Source organism: Arctopsyche grandis, chromosome 2 (genome assembly GCF_051622035.1).
Source record: "Arctopsyche grandis isolate Sample6627 chromosome 2, ASM5162203v2, whole genome shotgun sequence".
NCBI lineage: Eukaryota > Metazoa > Arthropoda > Insecta > Trichoptera > Hydropsychidae > Arctopsyche > Arctopsyche grandis.
Genome location: NC_135356.1, coordinates 6,095,408 through 6,115,563, shown reverse-complemented (window position 1 = coordinate 6,115,563; position 20,156 = coordinate 6,095,408). Strand labels below are relative to the sequence as shown.

Here is a 20,156-nt window from a genome sequence, read left to right as displayed (position 1 = left end):
CAAACCGACATCAGCCTCGGAAGAGCGGCGCCGGCGCAGCATCGCATTGGCGCGACCATCGGACGACCCACCGTCCTGCTCGCGACGTCACCGCCCTCAAATGTACCGACCATTCAGGGCGGTACACCTACACGGCGGATGACCCACGTCAACAATTTTTTTTCTCCCCACTCAATAATTTTTTTCTCTTTCTTTGTGTAACAATAATTTTTTTTCTCTTGTAAAATTTGTTTCTTTGTAATTTTTGTATCGCTGATGCTGGGGGGGAGTGATCTGGCGGCTCGCTTATACGACATGGTCGAGTTTGGTTGCCTTCGGAGAGCCGCTACTCACTCTGCCTTCAGCTGTCATAAATAAAACACGTGCATTCAACATGCCAGTCGTCTCATTTGTTCATCCCCCATAACTGTTGAAATTTTTTTTATGACAGTAAATAATTTAAATCTATAAATATTATTTTACTTGCGGCCCGACGCTCATTTTTAATTCCTAGTGCGGTCCTTCATTCGAAAAGTTTGCCTAGGTCTTATGTATGTAGGCATATTAAGTTATTAAATAAAAAATAATTAAAAGAAATGTGTCGTCGGTTATGTGTTCGATTCCCACGCGGTCAATTTTTATATTTAATTATTTAATATGATTTTTTTAAATATTTTTAGTACGTACACACTCAACTCAGCCAGTAACACCCTTTCTTTTAAATATTTCATGTTTTCCTCTGAAAATTGTTTTGCCAATTTTTCTGATTTCATTGTTGAAACGGTGTAATTAAAAAATGAATAAAAACCTTCCTACCTAATACATATGTCACCACTATTTGAGTATGATTAATGTAAAAGTTAAAATTCATAGATGTCTCGTTAATTTCCAGTTTTCAGTGTCTCGTAATTCAGTGACTTATGTAATAAAAATGCTGCATTGTTTGTAATTGGCCAGGAACGTGCATTGGGGTTTACCTGTTAGGCCTTCCTGGTATATATGTATATAATTAATAAATAAAAAACTTGATCTATTGTTACTACATACATAGATAAAGTAAAAAAGTATGATAGGACGATATTTTATAAATAAGAAAATAAAAATCATTTTATGCACAATGTTTCCCTTTAATGTCAATTTCTTAAATGCTATAATATGTATTATATATGTATTTCATCTTATGAAAACATTTTTTTTTTTTAATATAATGATTACAACACAGAGTGAATATAATAATTTCAATGTAAATATGTATTATTTTTCATCTTATGAAAACATATTTTTTTTAATATAATGATTACAACACATATTGAATATAATAATTTCAATGTAAATATGTATTATATTTCATCTTATGAAAACATTTTGTTTTTTAATATACTGATTACAACACGTATTGAATATAATAATTTCAATGTAAATATGTATTATATTTCAAATAAGAAAATAAAAATAATTTTATGCACAATGTTTCCCTTAAATGTCAATTTCTTAAATGCTATAATATGTATTATAGATATATTTCATCTTATGAAAACATATTTTTTTTTAATATAATGATAACAACACATAGTGAATATAATAATATCAATGTAAATATGTATTATATTTCATCTTATGAAAACATTTTTTTTTTTTAATATAATGATTACAACACAGAGTGAATATAATAATTTCAATGTAAAATGGTTAAATGGTTGATGTCTAATGACTTTTGTAATGTTTGATGTAATTGCCCAGGAAGGCGCATTGGGGTTTACCTGTTAGGCCTTCCTGGTATATATGTATATAATAAATAAATAAAAAACTTCATCTATTGTTACTACGTACATAGATAAAGTAAAAAAGTATGATAGGCCGATATTTTATAAATAAGAAAATAAAAATCATTTTATGCACAATGTTTCCCTTTAATGTCAATTTCTTAAATGCTATAATATGTATTATATATGTATTTCATCTTATGAAAACATTTTTTTTTTTAATTTAATGATTACAACACAGAGTGAATATAATAATTTCAATGTAAATATGTATTATTTTTCATCTTATGAAAACATATTTTTTTTAATATAATGATTACAACACATATTGAATATAATAATTTCAATGTAAATATGTATTATATTTCATCTTATGAAAACATTTTTTTTTTTTTAATATAATGATTACAACACATATTGAATATAATAATTTCAATGTAAATATGTATTATATTTCAAATAAGAAAATAAAAATCATTTTATGGACAATGTTTCCCTTTAATGTCAATTTCTTAAACGCTATAATATGTATTATAGATGTATTTCATCTTATGAAAACATTTTTTTTTTTTTTAATATAATGATTACAACACAGAGTGAATACAATAATTTCAATGTAAATATGTATTATTTTTCATCTTATGAAAACATTTTTTTTTTAATATAATGATTACAACACAGAGTGAATATAATAATTTCAATGTAAAATGGTTAAATGGTTGATGTCTAATGACTTTTGTAATGTTTGATGTATCTTGCTGATGGATCTGTCACATCATCGTTCCATTTTGGCATCCAAAAGTAAGGTATGAGATGCTCGAACGCGGAATAATATTTTTCAAAACATTTTCTAAAATTAAAAAGAATAAATAAATCGCTAAAAAATAAAAAAAAAACATAAACATATAAAATCAAAAATTTATAAAATATACCTATAAAAGTAAGACTCCTTTGACAGTGGTTTACAGTGTGTAAATTTCGGTGCGCAGGAATTGAACTCCTCGTCTGAAACTCTACCCTCAGTCAAATCTTGGATGACTTTGAAAAGTGATCTCTCTTTGTTTGCAACTCCGTCGCTGAAATTATAATGTGACATAGAATTGATGGTGCTACTTTAGTATGCGGTCTACCTTAGCATGCGATCTACCTTTGAATCGCAGTCGACTATTTTTTACTTTATCTATGTACGTAGTAACAATAGATGAAGTTTTGTGATCATGCGAAAATTCGAACTCGAGATTTTGACTGATTCGAACTCAGAATCGATTACTGATCACGTTTTCATGATCTAGAAAAAATGTGTGTGTGTGTGTGTGTGTGTGTGTGTGTGTGTGTGTGTCTGTGTATTTTGGGGATTTTTTGAACACCGCTAGTCCTATCGAACTGAAACTTAGTATCAGTTACTGAAATTCTTATCGACATGACGTAAATTTTTTTCAAATTTTTAAGTTGACTGGAAATGGTACCTCCTCTTATAGGTGTCCTCTTTTTTTTAAGTTTTTGAATTCAATTATCTCCCAAACCGTTAACTAAATCGGACTGAAATTTTTTGACATGTGATAGAAATAATAATTTTTATATCTTTATATTTTTATCTGAACCGGAAGTAGTACTTTTAGTGTAGAGAATCGAGGTTTTTTATGTTTTTCTCAGAAACCGTTGGGTTTATTCAACTGAAATTTCATATCTAGAAGTTTAAGTATAATACCAAGTTATGTATATTTGGTAAGCATCCGTCAACCGGAAGTAGCTGTTTACTCTCGTTCGTAAATAGTAAATAAATAGGTGTTGGCTGCTAAGATATGTTTTTTAATGAAAATATTGATGAAATAAAACTTAAAGAAATATATACATATATTAGCAGCCAATATTTAAGGGTCAGGATAGTTAAAGTTGGCCCTATAAATTTAAGATTGGGTTGTTAGGGTCGATATTATTCAATCTCAGTGTCACGCGAGAACTGAGACAGTGAGACCGCATACTAAAGTAACACCGAACTGATTGTGTTGGGATGTTTGGATAAATTTATGAATTACCTAAACGCTTCTTTGGGTCTCCATAAAATGCTGGCTGGTAGAAGATTTTGTCCCTCAAAGGCATTTCTAAGTAAATACTTTTCTACATCACCTTTTGGCCTCCTGGAATCTTTATCCAAGCTCAGATAGTAACGAGTAAAGTCAATATCGAGGAATGGACAACGTACTTCCAAGCTGTAACAATAAATCTCATTATTATGTGGTTTATTCATGATCAGTATACATATGTAATAACTATACTGTACACAAGTAGCGTCAGTTTATCAGCTGGATTTGATTTAAAATATTATTACTAAATCATGTATCATTTCTCAATAATATGTATTATATTCGAAACAATCTAGCATGAGACTTACGTAAAATTTACATGCTATCGCATTCACCCCCCACTCGACCCGCGACGGCCAATTACATTTCGTTTCAGTTTCGCATTGCATTTTGGTCAAGATTATTATTATTATTATTATTTTTAATTTATACCAGGAATGCCTAACAGGTAACCCCAATGCGCCTTCCTGGCCAGAAACATTGTACATTTAGATACAAGTATTATAGTGGTCGGTAGAATTTGACTTTAATTTTTTGTTAGTTTTGAATACGCGTTTCGAATTTTGAAATATTTACATTAATAAATTTTAATATAAAATACACAAGTTGTTGATATTATTAATTTATTAATGGAATACGTATATATTTTATATTTATGGAAATTTATATTTTTTAGACGATAAAAGTAATTGTCAACGTCATGTTATGGACTGCAAAGCTTACAGTAGTATTATTAAAGACCTTGCATTGAATTATATTGTAATAATATTATATAGTTAAATAAGAAATAATTTAAAATAAATAAATAAATTATTTTACGTCCTTTCAATGTCACTACACATTGCACGAATGCGACAGCATGTTTGGTTCTCGTAAGTCTCACGGTAAATCGAATCGACTAGTCATCTAATATATAATTTCGAAAGAGACTTTTTATCTATGTATGTAAGCTTTAAAGATTTGTTGGGATCATCGAAAACAAAGCAAAGTATTGACGACGACGACATCAATATCGTCAAATTATTTTTTCGATTCAAATAAATTTTATAAAAAATAGATGAATGTTTACTATTAGATTGTTTTGCCATGTTTAAGCCAGAGAAATGTTTTGATAATAGAAGTGGCTTTAGGCGTTATATTGTTGTCAAGTGACGATTGTCCACAGACGTTCCTAAATAATTTTAGCATCAGTCATATTTGATGCTTGGTGGTCAACGTATGTCCGATAAAAACTTCTCTAGGCAAGGGAAATGAGCAAGTGCTTCGTTAAAAATTGCACAATGCATTCAAAAACACACAATAAACAACATGGGATACATTTTTATAAGTAAATTGATCATTTAAGTAACATATTATTCAATTAACATCCTATATGAAAAGGTCTCTTTTCATGAAAGGGTCTCGGTGACAGCTAGCAATACAATATTGCGTAGTTATGGAAACGGTACGAGTGTGTTGAAACAAGAAATGTACTCCAAAGGGCGCTTCTATCATTATAACATTTCTCTGGTTTTATTACAAACAACAAACCAAGCCGGCGTAAAACCACTAGTAGATTATAATAATAAATAAGATTTTACCCAAATGCACTCGTCATACGATCTGCTCTTAAGCCATCATAAAGATATATGTCGGACAGCAACCTAAAAATGTACAACAATTCATATATAAAATTAAATGATGGAAAATATAAAATCAAAGGAATATAAATGAAAGAAACCTTTCACTCTCGGCATGTGCTGCATCAGTGTCAGGAGCGTCTCTGAAATAAATGTAGCCTTGGGCCAATTCATCGGCACCTTCTCCACTGAATATTACCGCTGTGTTTGTATTATCTTGGATATACTCACTCAACAAAAACATACCTGCAGAGATAAAGAAAAAACTAATAAAAAAAATGTCAATCTTAAAATTTTACATTTAAAAGAAAAAAATGCAAGTAACAAACCAACGCCAGCTCGTACCGTTGTGATATCGTATGACTCCAAATGATATATCACCCGAGTGAGAGCTATAGCAATATCGTCTTCTGTGAGCAGTACCTCGTGATGCTCGGAGCCAATGTGTTTAGCTACTTTCTTAGCAGCGACCAAATCGGGCGATCCTATCATGCCGATTGAGAATGTCTAAAACCAAAAAATCTTATTTTAATTTGGCACCACACACTCTTAGCCCTTTGACTGCTACAACAACGATAAATCGTTGTTTTGAAATCGGCGAAGATTGCGACGACGATCGTTGTTGTCGTCATTAATTGTCGTATTTCAATACTTTCTGTGAGCCGCCAGCGCATCAGTGGCACGAAACATTTTTTTTATATACGTATTTATATTTATTTTAATTAATTATTATATAAAAATGTCTACAGGTTTATAAATTCTGCTCAATAATAAAAAACTTAAAATAAATTACAATTAAAAAACAAGTATGACATGTACATCTTCACGTTCGATCCAGAATAGAGGCAGAGTTCTCTGTCGATGTTGGGTAGGGGATGACTTTAAGGGGTGGCCAGCCCACAAAAATGTAAATAACGACCAGCCTTACAAAATTGCCCCAAAATTTAGTAATAAGTAAAATAAAATTAGTAAAAATAATCATTTGCAATATTTTTAATGTTCTGATAAGCAACTACCGTGAAGTCCTTTTTGACATATAATACATATAGTGCGTGATCTGTTAACGGGACCACCATTCTTTCTACTGCAAACAACACAAACTTTTTCTTTGCGCTCAGGTAGTTTTCTAATTCCACCACTATTTATCTCAGGTGTATAAGATGAATTTTGTTTTTCAATCATCCAATTTTTTTCAATGGTCTCTATGATTTGAGATATGAATAGATATCTTGACAGAATTGGTTCATTTTTATTATTTTTATATATTATATATGAATTTACAATCATTCTAGAATTTAACTGTCCTTCTCTCATCCATATATACGCAATTCATCATGTCTGACGTGTCTACACCACCCATGTATTTATTGTAAGTAATTATTGAAGATGGCTTCGTTATAGTCTGGACTTGACCGTGGATGGATTTCGTTATTGTGGTATTTTGTGCCTTTTCATATGTCGACAATAATAATACAGGTTTTCTATGAGATGGTTTATCACGATACCCCGTTATTAAAATTTCATTACTTCTGTAATGTTTAGCAGTCTTCACAGGCATGAATCTTTTAACTTCGACTGGGATCCCCAATCTATTCTTTCTTAATGTTCCCGTTATGTAAGTTCCGAATTTGAAAAGATATCGCGCCAGTGAAATGCTAGTAAAAAAATTCTGGTGTGACCAACCCATGACTTTATCTATGTATTTGAGGAATATAAGAAGGTTACCAAACAAAATTAGATATTGAACTAATAACTATGATAGCGATACAAATTGAGCGCAAATATATGCAAATCCTTGCACAAGACAAAAGTTCTACTTCCGGTTCATTAAATTTTGTGATTTTATTTTTTATTTTTACTTAAAATCACTATCTTTATTATACACAATTAATATCACGACGCTTAAAATAATTTAAAAGGTCAAAATAAAATAGTGAAAAAATAATTAAATATTGTTTAAAAAAAAAAACTACTTCCGGTTTACAAATTCTGACCAAAACGTTACCAAATCTAAGTTAGTACATAAAGAATACAAATATAATTTTTCAGCTTAATACGTTCAGGGGGGCGGACAGGATCCAGGCGACAACATTTTTGACATTTCTAAGAGGAGAAAAACCCACTTCCGGTTTATCAAATTTAATGATTTTTTTTTATTTTCATCACATTAATACAAAAATTATACTTGAATTTTTTAGTGAAGATCACACATGTTTAAGGGGTCGAAAAAAATAGTGGATGATAAATCGAACAAAAGTAAACTGCCACTTCCGGTTGAGATATGCTTACCAAATTTTATCCATAACTTTCTATTACGCTTAAACTTCTAGATATAAAATTTCAGTTCAATTAACCAAAAGGTTTCTGAGAAAAACATAAAAAACCTCGATTCTCTAGAGTAAAACTACTACTTCCGGTTCAGATAAAAATATTTAAAAAATATAAGGTTATAGACATTATTATTTCTATTGCAAGTAAAAAAAATTTAATCCGATTCAGTCAGCGGCTTGGGAGATAATTGAATTCAAAAACTTAAAAAAAGAGGATACCTATAAGAGGAGGTGCCATTTCCGGTCAACTTAAAAATTTGAAAAAAATTTTCATCATGTCTAAGAATTTTAGTACCCGATACCAAGTTTTGGTTCGATAGAACTAACGGTGTTCAAAAAATCCCCAAAACACACAGACACACAGACACACACACACATTTTTTCTAGATCATGAAAACGTGATCAGTAATCGATTCCGAGTTCGAATCAGTCAAAATCTCGAGTTCGAATTTTCGCATGATCACAAAACTTCATCTATTGTTACTACGTACATAGATAAAGTAAAAATTGTCGGTGATTAGATGGTAGCTTTTTCGGATACAACCACACATTTCGAGTAATTTTTTTACTGCAACATGCGCAAGTCTCAACTTTTTTATGGCTTGTCGATCTTCAGCACTTTTTGCTCCCCTATAGCAGAAGAATGCCATACAATAATTTGAAACTGAATCAGAGAGCATCCAAAACTTGATACCCCATTTATGGTGTTTTTTTATTTGGCATGTATTGTAAAAGTTGTGTATGATTTTTCGTTCCAACTAGTGATTCATCGATAGAAATATATTGATGGGGAAATAAAGTATTCGCATGATCAAATAGAGGCTGAAATTTGCTACATGGGGCATATTCTTGATTATTTGAAGGATACAAATTTGCATTATTCGTAAAATGTAAAAATTTTAGCAAAAGTATAAATCTGTCCCTTGCCATCATTTTTCCGAACCACGGAATGCATCTAGAATTTGTGGACCAGTATGATAATATATTTGGTCTTACAGTAAGACCCATTTCCATGATTATAGCAAAAAAAGCTTTCATTTCTCCCACTGTTGTCGGATGACATTTTTTCACTCTTGAATGAAGAGACAAAGTGTTAGAAGTACGAAATTGGCAACGCATCAGTTGGTGGTGGATATTTCGGGCCCGGGATTTCTACAAATGGTGGTAGTTGAGGATTATCGGATAAATCTTGATCCAAAAATACTTCGGTAAATGCTTCTTCAATTTCGGGTTCATCATCAGAGTCAATTTCGGGTTCATAATCAATGTCAATTTCGGGTTCGTTGTCATATAAGGAGTTATTACTTGGGAATTGATTATTGTCGATAAATTCATTTTCAGAATCAGTAGAGCTGCTGATTTGTCGAGTTCCTCGGCGAGGAGCTATTATTTCGCTTTCGTCACTTTCACTGTCCGTTATCATTTTGCAGAGTTAAAATAAATGGAATAGTAACAAAAAACAATAGAAATCCGCTTTTAATTATATAGGTCACGAGACGTCACGAATTCGTGCAATCAATCAAAAGCAACTGAAATGCATACAAAATGTTTATGATACATGTTGAAAAATTATTTGATTATTTGAAACTTCGCATCCTTGTGTGTCTCGCTCACACGTAAACAATTAAAACCAAGAAAGAAAGAGAAAAAGACCGCTACCTGTTTCAAATGTATCGCATGTTGTAAAGATACATCGATGTCTAAAAATAGATTATTGAAAAAAATAATGCGTCGGGAAAACAATCTTCAAAACTTATTTAGTGTATATATGTAGGTATCTCTTTCGTACGCACCCATGTAAAAGCAAGACAGAAAGAGAGAACGCAAGTCCACAACTGCTTCTTAAAAATGTACATAAAGTATTACAAAAATTACGCGCGTTCGGCGAAGTAAGTATGTAAAAAAAAATTTTTTTTTTTTTTTCAACATAATTACAAATGTTAGCATTTTTCGCTTGGACATTGAAAAACCTCGTAGCAGCCAAAGGGTTAAAAGATAAGCAATTTTTTATACACTTCGCATAATGTATAGCAGTTTCAATTCAATAGAAAAATACAAAATAAAATGTGACTGTCGTCGTACTTGTATCGGGTATGTTATGCTTTCCTCCTTGGCTAGTTTTACGATGAGAGCGGCTACCAAAGAAGAGTCCAACCCACCAGACAACAGACATCCAATACGACGATCCGACATCAGCCTTTTACGACATGCTTCCGTTAATAGAGAGACAATCCCATCAGCCGGACTCTTAAAATCTGTTGAGTTAAAGCATCTTGGGTGACTGTTGAATATTTAAAACGATATAAAATAAACACAATCGACTTCCAGTCAAATATAACCTTGTGAATGGGGCACCATTTTCCAAAATTTGACGCCTTCGCTGGTCGAGAAATATTCCGATTTTTTGATAAACTCAATAGACCCATCGTCGGAGACTGAATATTCTTCATAAGTACCAGGTTTAAATTGATCCAATTTTTCAGCCACGTTCAACTTTTTAGCAATATTTGTAATTCCTAAAAAAAACAATTATATAAATTTCAATCATATAATATTTCAATACAACTAAAATCAATAAATTTCATCAATAACTGTTGGATCGAACAAAAAATCCTATATTTGTACAAAAACAACTAAAAAACTGATATCTTGAAAAAAAAAAAGTATTAAAGTAATATTATAAAAATACAAACTACGCATTATTATGTCTATACCAGGGACGTCATTTCAGCTTTTCCCAGGGGGGGGGCAAAAATTTTGACCAGTAAGGAGTACCTTTTTAAGGGGGGATGTATTATATTAAAAAATGAGTACATATATGAATTTTAACTCTTTCTTTTAATCATTTTTTTGTTTACTATATACTTTTACCAATAAAATTAATAGTAAAATAATTTTAAATGATAAACGAGTTTAAAAATATCTTTCAAAGCAAGACCCCATTTTTTTCTGGGAAAAATCGACATGTTTATATCTGACAGTGTTCTAAACAATTTCAATTTCTATTTTTTTTGGTTCAGTATTTTAATTAAAATTCATAATAATACATTAAGCAACGTGGATAGTCCCGTTCAAATCTAGGGGGGGCAACTGCCCACCCCAGCCCCCTCAAATAACGTCCCTGATCTATACCCTTCAGGTATAAACACAGAGTACCTAAACACAATCTGCTTTAGATCGTCGACTTTAGAGTCTTTAGTTAACATTATGTATGTATAAGATGTATGATGAGCATTTATATGAATTGTAAAAAGGTTTTTGAGCTCTTTTTCCTATTATGCTGTACATTAACATTTGAATAATACCTATATAATACTTTAATTTCTAACAAAAATAAAATAAAATTGTAAAATAGAAAATTATCTGTAGATCAGTAGCTATTAAAATAGATATAAGATTGCGAACATAATTTAGTAACAATAAAAAGCATTTCAAAATCAACATTATTATGTATCAGTCATTTTTTGAAGATAATATTACTCAAGTGAAATCTAGTAGATATCAAGAAAACCTGAACCTACTACACATATCATAATATTAAGTCACAAAATTACTTAGTGGCATATTATACAGTGTAGTTGGGTTTTAATTTTAACTCGGTGGTTCTATGAAATATGTAAACTGTACCGTTGTTTGTGGACCATATATTTGAATTCAATCTGACAAACCTTTCGCTTCAGAACAAATTCCCATTATTTTATCCACGTCACTGTAAAATCTGAAAAGCGGTCGAATGCCGTAAGGATCTCTCGCTATCATTATCTTTTTCTTTTCCATGTCTACTAGACAGACTGCATAAACGCCATCCAAAAATTGAATAGCCTTTTCAAAGCCAAATTTCACATAAAGATGAATAATACATTCTACATCGCACTCGGTCTCGTATTTGAAGCCGAAATGTTGTCCCAACTACAAATTTATTACGACTATTACGTATTAATATTTTCAATCTCATGACAAGTATTTATATTTATATTTACCGTTTTGTAGTTATAAATTTCACCGTTGCAGACGACCGTTATCTTCGGATGTTGGTGAATTTTCATTGGTTGCATGCCATGCAAATCATCGACGATTGCCAATCGGTGAAATCCCAAGCATCCGTTCTGTAATTGAAACAAGAAATTGATAGTAATTTGGATTCATTATAGCAGATATTCTGTTTAAAACGCTTGACCATTACACGCTTGTCGGTTTCGAACCTCGAAGCGTCGGGACCTCTGTGCTCAATTCTTTTAAAATCGGCGATGTAGCAGTCTGGACAAGCAATTCCGAATAAAGCCCAAATTCCACACATCCCGATTCGATATTATGTATCTGGAAAGAAACAACAAGTCGCATAAAACGATTGCAAAGTAAGTGAGAATTGATTAGAAATGATTATGTAAACATATGTAAATGAAATTGCAGTAATTTTAAAAAATGTAATCGCTATTGCAACAAAGCAACAAAGAGATTATTTCATAAGTAAATATCAATCGCAAACGCAAATTCATTTCACGATAAAGTATATATATATATATATATATTGTACAATGTATGTAAATTTGCACAGCAACACAAAACAATAATAATATATATATATCAATTATATTATGCGAAGCTTGTTATTACAAATGTATAGGCATGGCATTCAATGATTCCGCTATTTACTATTCAGTAAATATTAGATGCCAATATTGTGAATTGATAATTATACATTACAATTTTTTTTTATACCAAATTTTAACTGTAACAGAAATACATCTTTCATAATGTAAATCATATGTACATCATTAACAAAACACAAATTTAAAAAACTACATCTATTTACATATAAAGGGATTCATGTCATGTCGGGTATCATGTTTAATTAAAAATCCCATTGACATGCATATGTAAAAAGAATGTCACAAATTCAGTGTTTCAGCTCTCGGAAGAGATTTTTTATTACAATACACGCTCAAACAACGCCAAATAGTACATAATATGTATACAGTCTTTTATCAATTTAAATGTATTAATGTTAATATATCAAATGAATAAAGGCAAAACTCGCATAGAATTATTTATATATATATATATACATATATAATAGGCAGATTTAAAATAATGAATTATTCTTACTCATTGATTGCATATGGATGTTCCCTGTTTAAATTCGAGCATGCGTATTTGCACACCATTTGATCAATTTTTACAAATTATAACATAACATTCGAATAATTGATTACTACGTTGCAGAAGAGGGCACGTGTTTCCAAAAGGCGAGTAGACCGAACGCCACCAGCCGCCAGCAGACTGTATCTAATGCGCAAATGTTTTTATTGATTTGCGCAAGGTTGACGCAATCCGTGAACTGTTTGCACACACTCGATAAATTGGCAAATTCGCTGACCAACCTTACATAACAATTATTTACCATAAAACCATTTTCTGTAAAACGATCATCATCAAAATAATTCCCATTTGTATCTTTATCAGTGGCGGCTCGTCCTAATGGGCTGCCGGGCTGCAGCCCCTCCTATAAAATTCTAAAATATATTTATAATAATACATTTAATATTTTATTTATTAATGATATTCTTTTTATTAGTTGGATGGACGAACTATTGAGGGCCTTCGACAGAGTAAATATTACTTACAATATCACCCGTATCCAAAAGGGTGATATTGTAAGTAATGTTGACTGTTTCGAAGACCCCACTAACTTGTATGGTGACAGATGAATTAAAATGTTGCTGTACTGGCTGTGAAGTGTTACAGCGCCGCCCTGAACGCCGCGCAGCCCGGAGTTTCGGAACTAGAAAGAGAAAGAGCTATTTGCTACTGCAGATAGCTCTTTCTCTTTCACTCACACTGCCAGTTCGTTGCCTCTGGGCTGAGTTTATTTCAGACCTGGTCACGGAAAAAGCCATATCGGCAGCACTGTCGCGATTCAACTATCACTTTGTTTAAGATGTTGCGCGTTTATTCTTTCAGTTGATTCGTTGGCTCACACAATCACAGCTTTATTCGTTTCTTTTATACGTTTTCGTTACTCTTAATCGTTTGTGTACGAGCCCTCATCAAATCTTTAGTGAGTGGTTTTCATTTTGATAACAACAAACTTTTGTATTCTTCTGAAAGCCTATTTGTTTACTCCTGTTTAACTTTTTCTCGTAATTTTTATTTAAATATATTAAGATTTTTTTCTTTTAAAAATGGAAGAACAAAATAACTCAGTAAAATATTTACAAAATGTACACTTTTCGCGACTAGAACTTACCGAAAAAGTTGCATAGAGTGTATAAATTCTATGATTAGCATAGAAAAAGAAATGGTTGGGGAAATACCGGACCGAATAATGGAATGTAATTTTAAATAGAAGCTTTTTTTTCAAATTTTCACCACCCCTTTAATGGGTGGTGAATTTTGCTAGTTTTTTTTCAATAATACTTAAATCCACATGTAAGTGGTCGTAAGCCAAAAACTATGCTTATCTTGTCCTGTTATGACATGAATCATGAAATTTTTTCAGTGCAGCCCCTCCACTAAAAATTGGCACGAACCGCCACTGATCTTTATACATAATGTTACGTACGCCGTGGATTGAGCGAGTTGTACTTAGACCAACGGATATCTGTTATCGGTTAACTAAATGCATGCACTTACTTCCAAAGATTATATCTGGACTCAACAATTTAGGCTAAACAATGACCGTTATTAGTTAGTTCTCAGAATCGATACGGGAAGACCCAATGTCTTGAAAATACATATCCGAATACGTGACTATACAACAGAATTAGATTACAGATTAGGCGTCCTGAGAGATCTACCCTTTATAAGGCGGTACGTAGGCGATATAATTCATTCTGGACGGAGCAGTGACAGTGCGTGTAACTCCTGAATCATCAATAAATGCTGTGAAACGACTGTTGGCCTTTTACTTGGATCCTCCACCCACCCCTACGCAACAATATCAAGATCCGGTAATTTGGATGGCATATTTATTTAATATTTGAATACGTGCCACGAATAAAATGATAAATAGCATTTTTTTTAAATTTCAAGTTAAACAAACGTACGTATGCAAAAATTAATACGAATTAAAAAATGAGAAAAATAGATAGGATATAAATTATATTAAACAGGAAATAAGTGATTTTTAAAGTGTTCGAATTTTGATAATAATGCAGTCCTTTTCATTAGTATGTATAGACATTCTTCTTTGTCGTCTAGTATTAAGAGGGCTGTACACCCGAAACCTTAATTTTGTTGCCGTTCCTTTCTTCGATGTATATATTGAGTGAATGCGACTATAAATATCAATATATATATATTGAGTGAATGCGACAGTTTCGCTTCGACCAGATAATACGTATTTTAAATCGACAAAATCGAGGTTTCGTATTCTCCTATTTTCTCCTCCAAAACTGGACCAATTTAAAAAAAAAATCATCATCGGTATGAAAAAGATATTTTCTGTGCGTATTTTTTTTTAAATCGACCGTTAAATAAGCACGCTGGACTCTTTTCGTGGGTGTAAAAAAGAGGCGATTTTATAGATGTTTGACGGCTCCTAGCTCCTATAAAAAATAACTATTCAAAATAATAAAACGATAGATGCATTCCAATGGTGGATATCCATAGCACATTAAAAAATAATTTCTCTAGTGCCATAATTGAGGAAGGGAGAAGTCTAATACGTTTGTATGGACAAGGCGCTGGTGTCCAGCCCTCTTAAGTCCCGACCGTTACATTTTTCCGACCGAAGCATATAAATTTTTCATAAAACTATTTCTTTCGTCACATTCACTATTCACTATACGATGCATGAAATAGTTGAAAACATTATATATAATTTTGCGAGATTGTCCCGTTAGTGTTTTCCCAGATCCAATTTTATCACAAAGCATTTTATTATTATATATCCACTAATTCGAATGAACTAAGTTTTTTCAATAAGTTTTTGTAGGGTCGGAAATGTCTTATGAACTAGATGAAAATCGTAGATAGTTCGCCTGATGACTTCTTGATCAAAACTATCCACTGTAGTTATTTTTGATAACCTAACACGATTTTTGTCCGGTGTCCTTAAAACAACTCGCACAGTCGATGAAGATGTGGATGCTGCTGGATCTGATGATTAGTCACCGATGATTGTTCAAAGGTTGTAAATGCATTGTTAAAGGTTTGCCGAACCTTTTGTACAAAGGATTTACAACAATGGAACAATGGAATGCACTGTGACTATCCTACCTCAACTGACGACTCTGAAGATATAGGTTGTGTCGTTGATGGCTCCGATATTGAAGGTTGCGATGTTGGCGGTTTATTAGCCACCACAAATTGATTTCGTACTTCACAAACAATTCGCTGAACACTTCTTTTAGAAACAACAAATTGAGCGCAAATGTATGGAAACTTGCACAAAACAAAATAAGTTCTACTTCCGGTTGTCAGATTTTGTTCAAATTTTTTTTATTAATAAAAATCACTATCAGTATTATACTCATTAAATATCAAGAAAATAAAAATAATTTTAAGGGTCAAAATAAAATAATGAAATATTGTTTTAAAAAAAATACTACTTCCGGTTTACAAATTCTGACCAAAACCCTACCAGCTCTAAGTTAGTACATAAAAGATAGAAATATAAATTTTCAGCTTAATACGTTCAGGGGTGTGGACAGAGTAGTGGGCACAACATTTTCAACCTTTCTCTGAGAAAAAAACCCACTTCCGGTTTATAAAATTCAATAATTTTTTTTTATTTTCATCACATTGCTACAAGAATTATACTTGAATTTTTTTGTGACGAAAACACACGTTTAAGAGGTCGAAAAAAATTGTGGAAGAAAAATCGAACAAGAGTAAACTGCCACTTCTGGTTGACAGATACTTACTTAATTTTATATATAACTTGGTATTAAGCTTAAACTTTTAGATATGAAATTTCAGTTCAATAAACCAAAAGGTTTCTGAGAAAAACATAAAAAACCTCGATTCTCTAGAGTAAAAGTACTACTTCCGGTTCAGATAGAAATATTTAAAAAATATAAGGTTATAAAAATTATTATTTCTATCTTATTCAAAAAAAATTCAGTCTGATTCAGTTAGTGGTTTGGGAGATAATTGAATTCAAAAACTTAAAAAAAAGAGGATACCTATAAGGGGAGGTACCATTTCCGGTCAATTTAAAAATTTGAAAAAAAATTACGACGTGTCGATAAGAATTTCATTAACCGATACTAAGTTTGATTTCGATAGGACTAACGGTGCTAAAAATATCCCCAAAATACACACACACATTTTTTCTAGATCATGAATACGTGATCAGCGATCGATTCTGAGTTCGAATCAGTCAAAATCTCGAGTTCGAATTTTCGTATGATCACAAAACTTCATCTATTGTTACTACGTACATAGATAAAGTAATAAGTTGTATCCTAATATTGGTAGTTCAAATATTTATAAAAAAAATCAAATAATAATAAATATTCTCACTTGAACTAATCTCTTCAACATCTTTGATTTTGCCTAATCCTCTTCAACATCTTTGATTTTGCAAAACCCGTGTTTGTGTGTCAACAGTAACATTTCCTTTTAGCAATTCTAAATCCATGTATGTCAAAAAACTATCAAATTTTAACATGTGAATTTAGAGATCACTATTCATTTAAGCTGAGTTCCCTCATTTTATGTATCCTCAAGTGTGTATGGTCAATAGTTCAAAGAATGTTTTCTTTCGAAGTTTTGGGTGGTTTTAGATGAAAAAGCCAATAAATTTCACTAAACGTCTTTTAAGTTTTGAATGTGCTCAGATTACTATTCGAGTGTTAGAACGAGATTCTGCTCACAATATTTGGAATACAAAATTTTATGTGAAATTTTAGTCAAAATATTTTTTAATTGTACTCGAAAAACAATGTTTATATCAATCAAAGTGCCAGGGTGGCGATTTGATTTAAAAGTTATATTATTAAACTTTCTAGCCATAACAATAAAACAATAACAACAAAATATTTCTTAACAATAACAATAAAACTTGACTCTTATATATAGTTCAATGCACGACATTTTATAATACATACACTTTTTTATAACACGCTTTTCACTGTGTCAATAGAATGCGAATTGCGCTCATCTGTCCACTGAGGTTTATGTAATTAATGAGAACACACGTTCAACATAGGCATTTTGCGGTGGGATGGTGAACAAGGATTGTTAACTTGATAACCTTATTAGAACTTTATAATACCAGAGTAATTATAAATTAATTACATACATATATGTATATTTTTCTATAATAAATGTGATCGAGCTTATCAACTGTGAATAGCTAAAAATTATTATTCCATTGCTACAAACCGACGTTGAAGAGGACATTGAAGAGATTTCGAACCCACCATTTGCCTATTGTCCTAGGGTTTTACGCAATGAAAAAAATGCATTCAATAGCCTCTAACATGAGGGTAGTAAAATTTTATAACCCATTTGTCTTTTTACATATTTTCGTCCATTTGTGTAGACAATTCATCTGTCAATCATAGAACTAATTTCAAAATATATTATTGTTTTGCCATCTCTATTCAACGCGCGTGATTTTTTTTACATTTACATTTTAATTGTCTTTTACATGTCAAAATTAAATTTTGTATGCAACCCTTACGCATAATAGTTAGTTGTAAATGATGCAATATTAATGTGAAACATAAAAGAGGTATGTAAAAATAATTTTAGCTGTAAATTTCTAATGTCTGCCTTTTTTACATACCTCCTTTTTTCTACAATACAATGTCCGATTCATACATTTGTTTTTTGCTAAACACTAAGTAAAATCTCTCCATCGTAAATCCGAATAGTCGTAATTCGAGACTTGACTGTAAAATAATACATTAAATTTATCTAAATTAATATTTGATATTCTTGCCTTATAATTGTATAATGAAATATTAAGTTTAAAAAAAATTTTCATTATACATATAGCTTGCGAATGTACACTAGAAGACTTATTTGCAGAAGAAATAAAATAATTGCATTTTTAAACAAAATTTTGGAAAAAAATTATGTGAATTTGATTTAGAGACGCCGTAAAGGTCACATTCAATGTTAAAACTCGAAGTACACGTGACCGCTGGCTGGGAACTGTTTTATCAAAATAAAACGTGGCGTTCAACGTTTATTTATTTATATATTATCTTAGCTATAAAGCTAATTTTAAAAATACATCTTAATTACTTAACTCTAAAATTTATAATTATCTTGTATGTACTGTCCCTCACAGAGGTCTTCGCACCTCTGTGAGGGTGTTAAACTAATTCAATGACATACGCTTAAAAAGTAATTTTTTCAATTTAAATAAGTAAACATTGGATACGGTTTAGAACCCCTGACATTTAAACTAATTCATTGACATCTGCAATACGCATAAAAACTTCTTTTTTTTTCAATTTAAATAAGAAAAAATTGGATACGGTTGAGAACCCCTGACATTTATACTAATTCAATGACATCTTAAAATGATATTCAATGAGTCACAATGACATTCGCTTAAAATGTAATTGTTCAATTTAAATAAGAATATGTTGGTACGGTTGAGAACACCTTTAATTTATAATAATTTAATAACATCCGCGATCTATACGATAAAAAGTACCATATACATCGATAAATATAATACAATAAAAAGTTACTTTTGCCATTAAAATAGGATAATTTAGGATTTTTGAACATTTTGTCGCTTGAACATTTTTTCCGTTTACATTTTGTCGCGGGTACATTTTGTCAGTGCACTAATTTTCGGGTACATTTTGTCGTTGAACCTTTTGGACTTGCACCAATTGTCGTGTAACCATTGGATTATTAGTCACATTGCGGTGGTCACAAAGACAATTTTTGCCATTAAAATCGCGAATACGCAATATTTGGCACTCAAGTTCTCGTTAGTATGATAGTTATCGTTATTATGATGGACTTTTCGGCTGCCAGATGTTCCGTTATAGAGATTTTAGTGGGTTCGGTGATTACTAGTCAAATGTGAACCGGTCACAGGACAACCGGTCGCTCTAGACCGGTCACACGTGATCACCCGTCACACTAAAACTAGTCACGAGAAAACTGGTCACACCCTAAAACTGGTCACGAGATAACTGGTCACACCCTAAAATCGGTCAACCAGTTTTCTCGTGACCGATTTGAGTGACTTTATGACCAGTGATTTGTGACCAGTAATCACCGAACCATACATGCATACATAATTACCCATTAGAGGATCACTTAATTTTTATGTTGAAATTTTATTTCAACATAAAATTTTTTTATGACAGTAAATAATGTAAATCTATAAATATTATTTTACTTGCGGCCCGACGCACATTTTTAATTCCTAGTGCGGCCCTTCATTCGAAAAGTTGGCTT

At 31.5% G+C, this 20,156-nt stretch overlaps 1 protein-coding gene across 2 annotated transcripts; it reads right to left on the bottom strand.

Moving 5' to 3' along the window:
- Positions 1-1,872: 1,872 nt before the first annotated feature.
- LOC143922856 (asparagine synthetase [glutamine-hydrolyzing]-like) lies at positions 1,873-13,125 on the bottom strand. Of its 2 annotated transcripts, none has more exons than XM_077446222.1 (12): positions 12,882-13,125; positions 11,959-12,092; positions 11,756-11,881; positions 11,444-11,684; positions 10,115-10,291; positions 9,858-10,030; positions 5,775-5,952; positions 5,547-5,691; positions 5,407-5,469; positions 3,779-3,952; positions 2,675-2,818; positions 1,873-2,592 (listed from the first exon to the last, which is right to left on the bottom strand). In XM_077446222.1, the coding sequence occupies exons 2-12, from the start codon at positions 12,070-12,072 to the stop codon at positions 2,469-2,471; spliced, it is 1,659 nt and encodes a 552-aa protein (XP_077302348.1). In that variant the 5' UTR covers positions 12,073-12,092; positions 12,882-13,125; the 3' UTR covers positions 1,873-2,468. The 2 variants fall into 2 exon arrangements, with proteins under 2 accessions (XP_077302348.1, XP_077302349.1); XM_077446223.1 differs by having other exon boundaries at positions 11,978-12,092; positions 12,882-13,090.
- Positions 13,126-20,156: the final 7,031 nt, after the last annotated feature.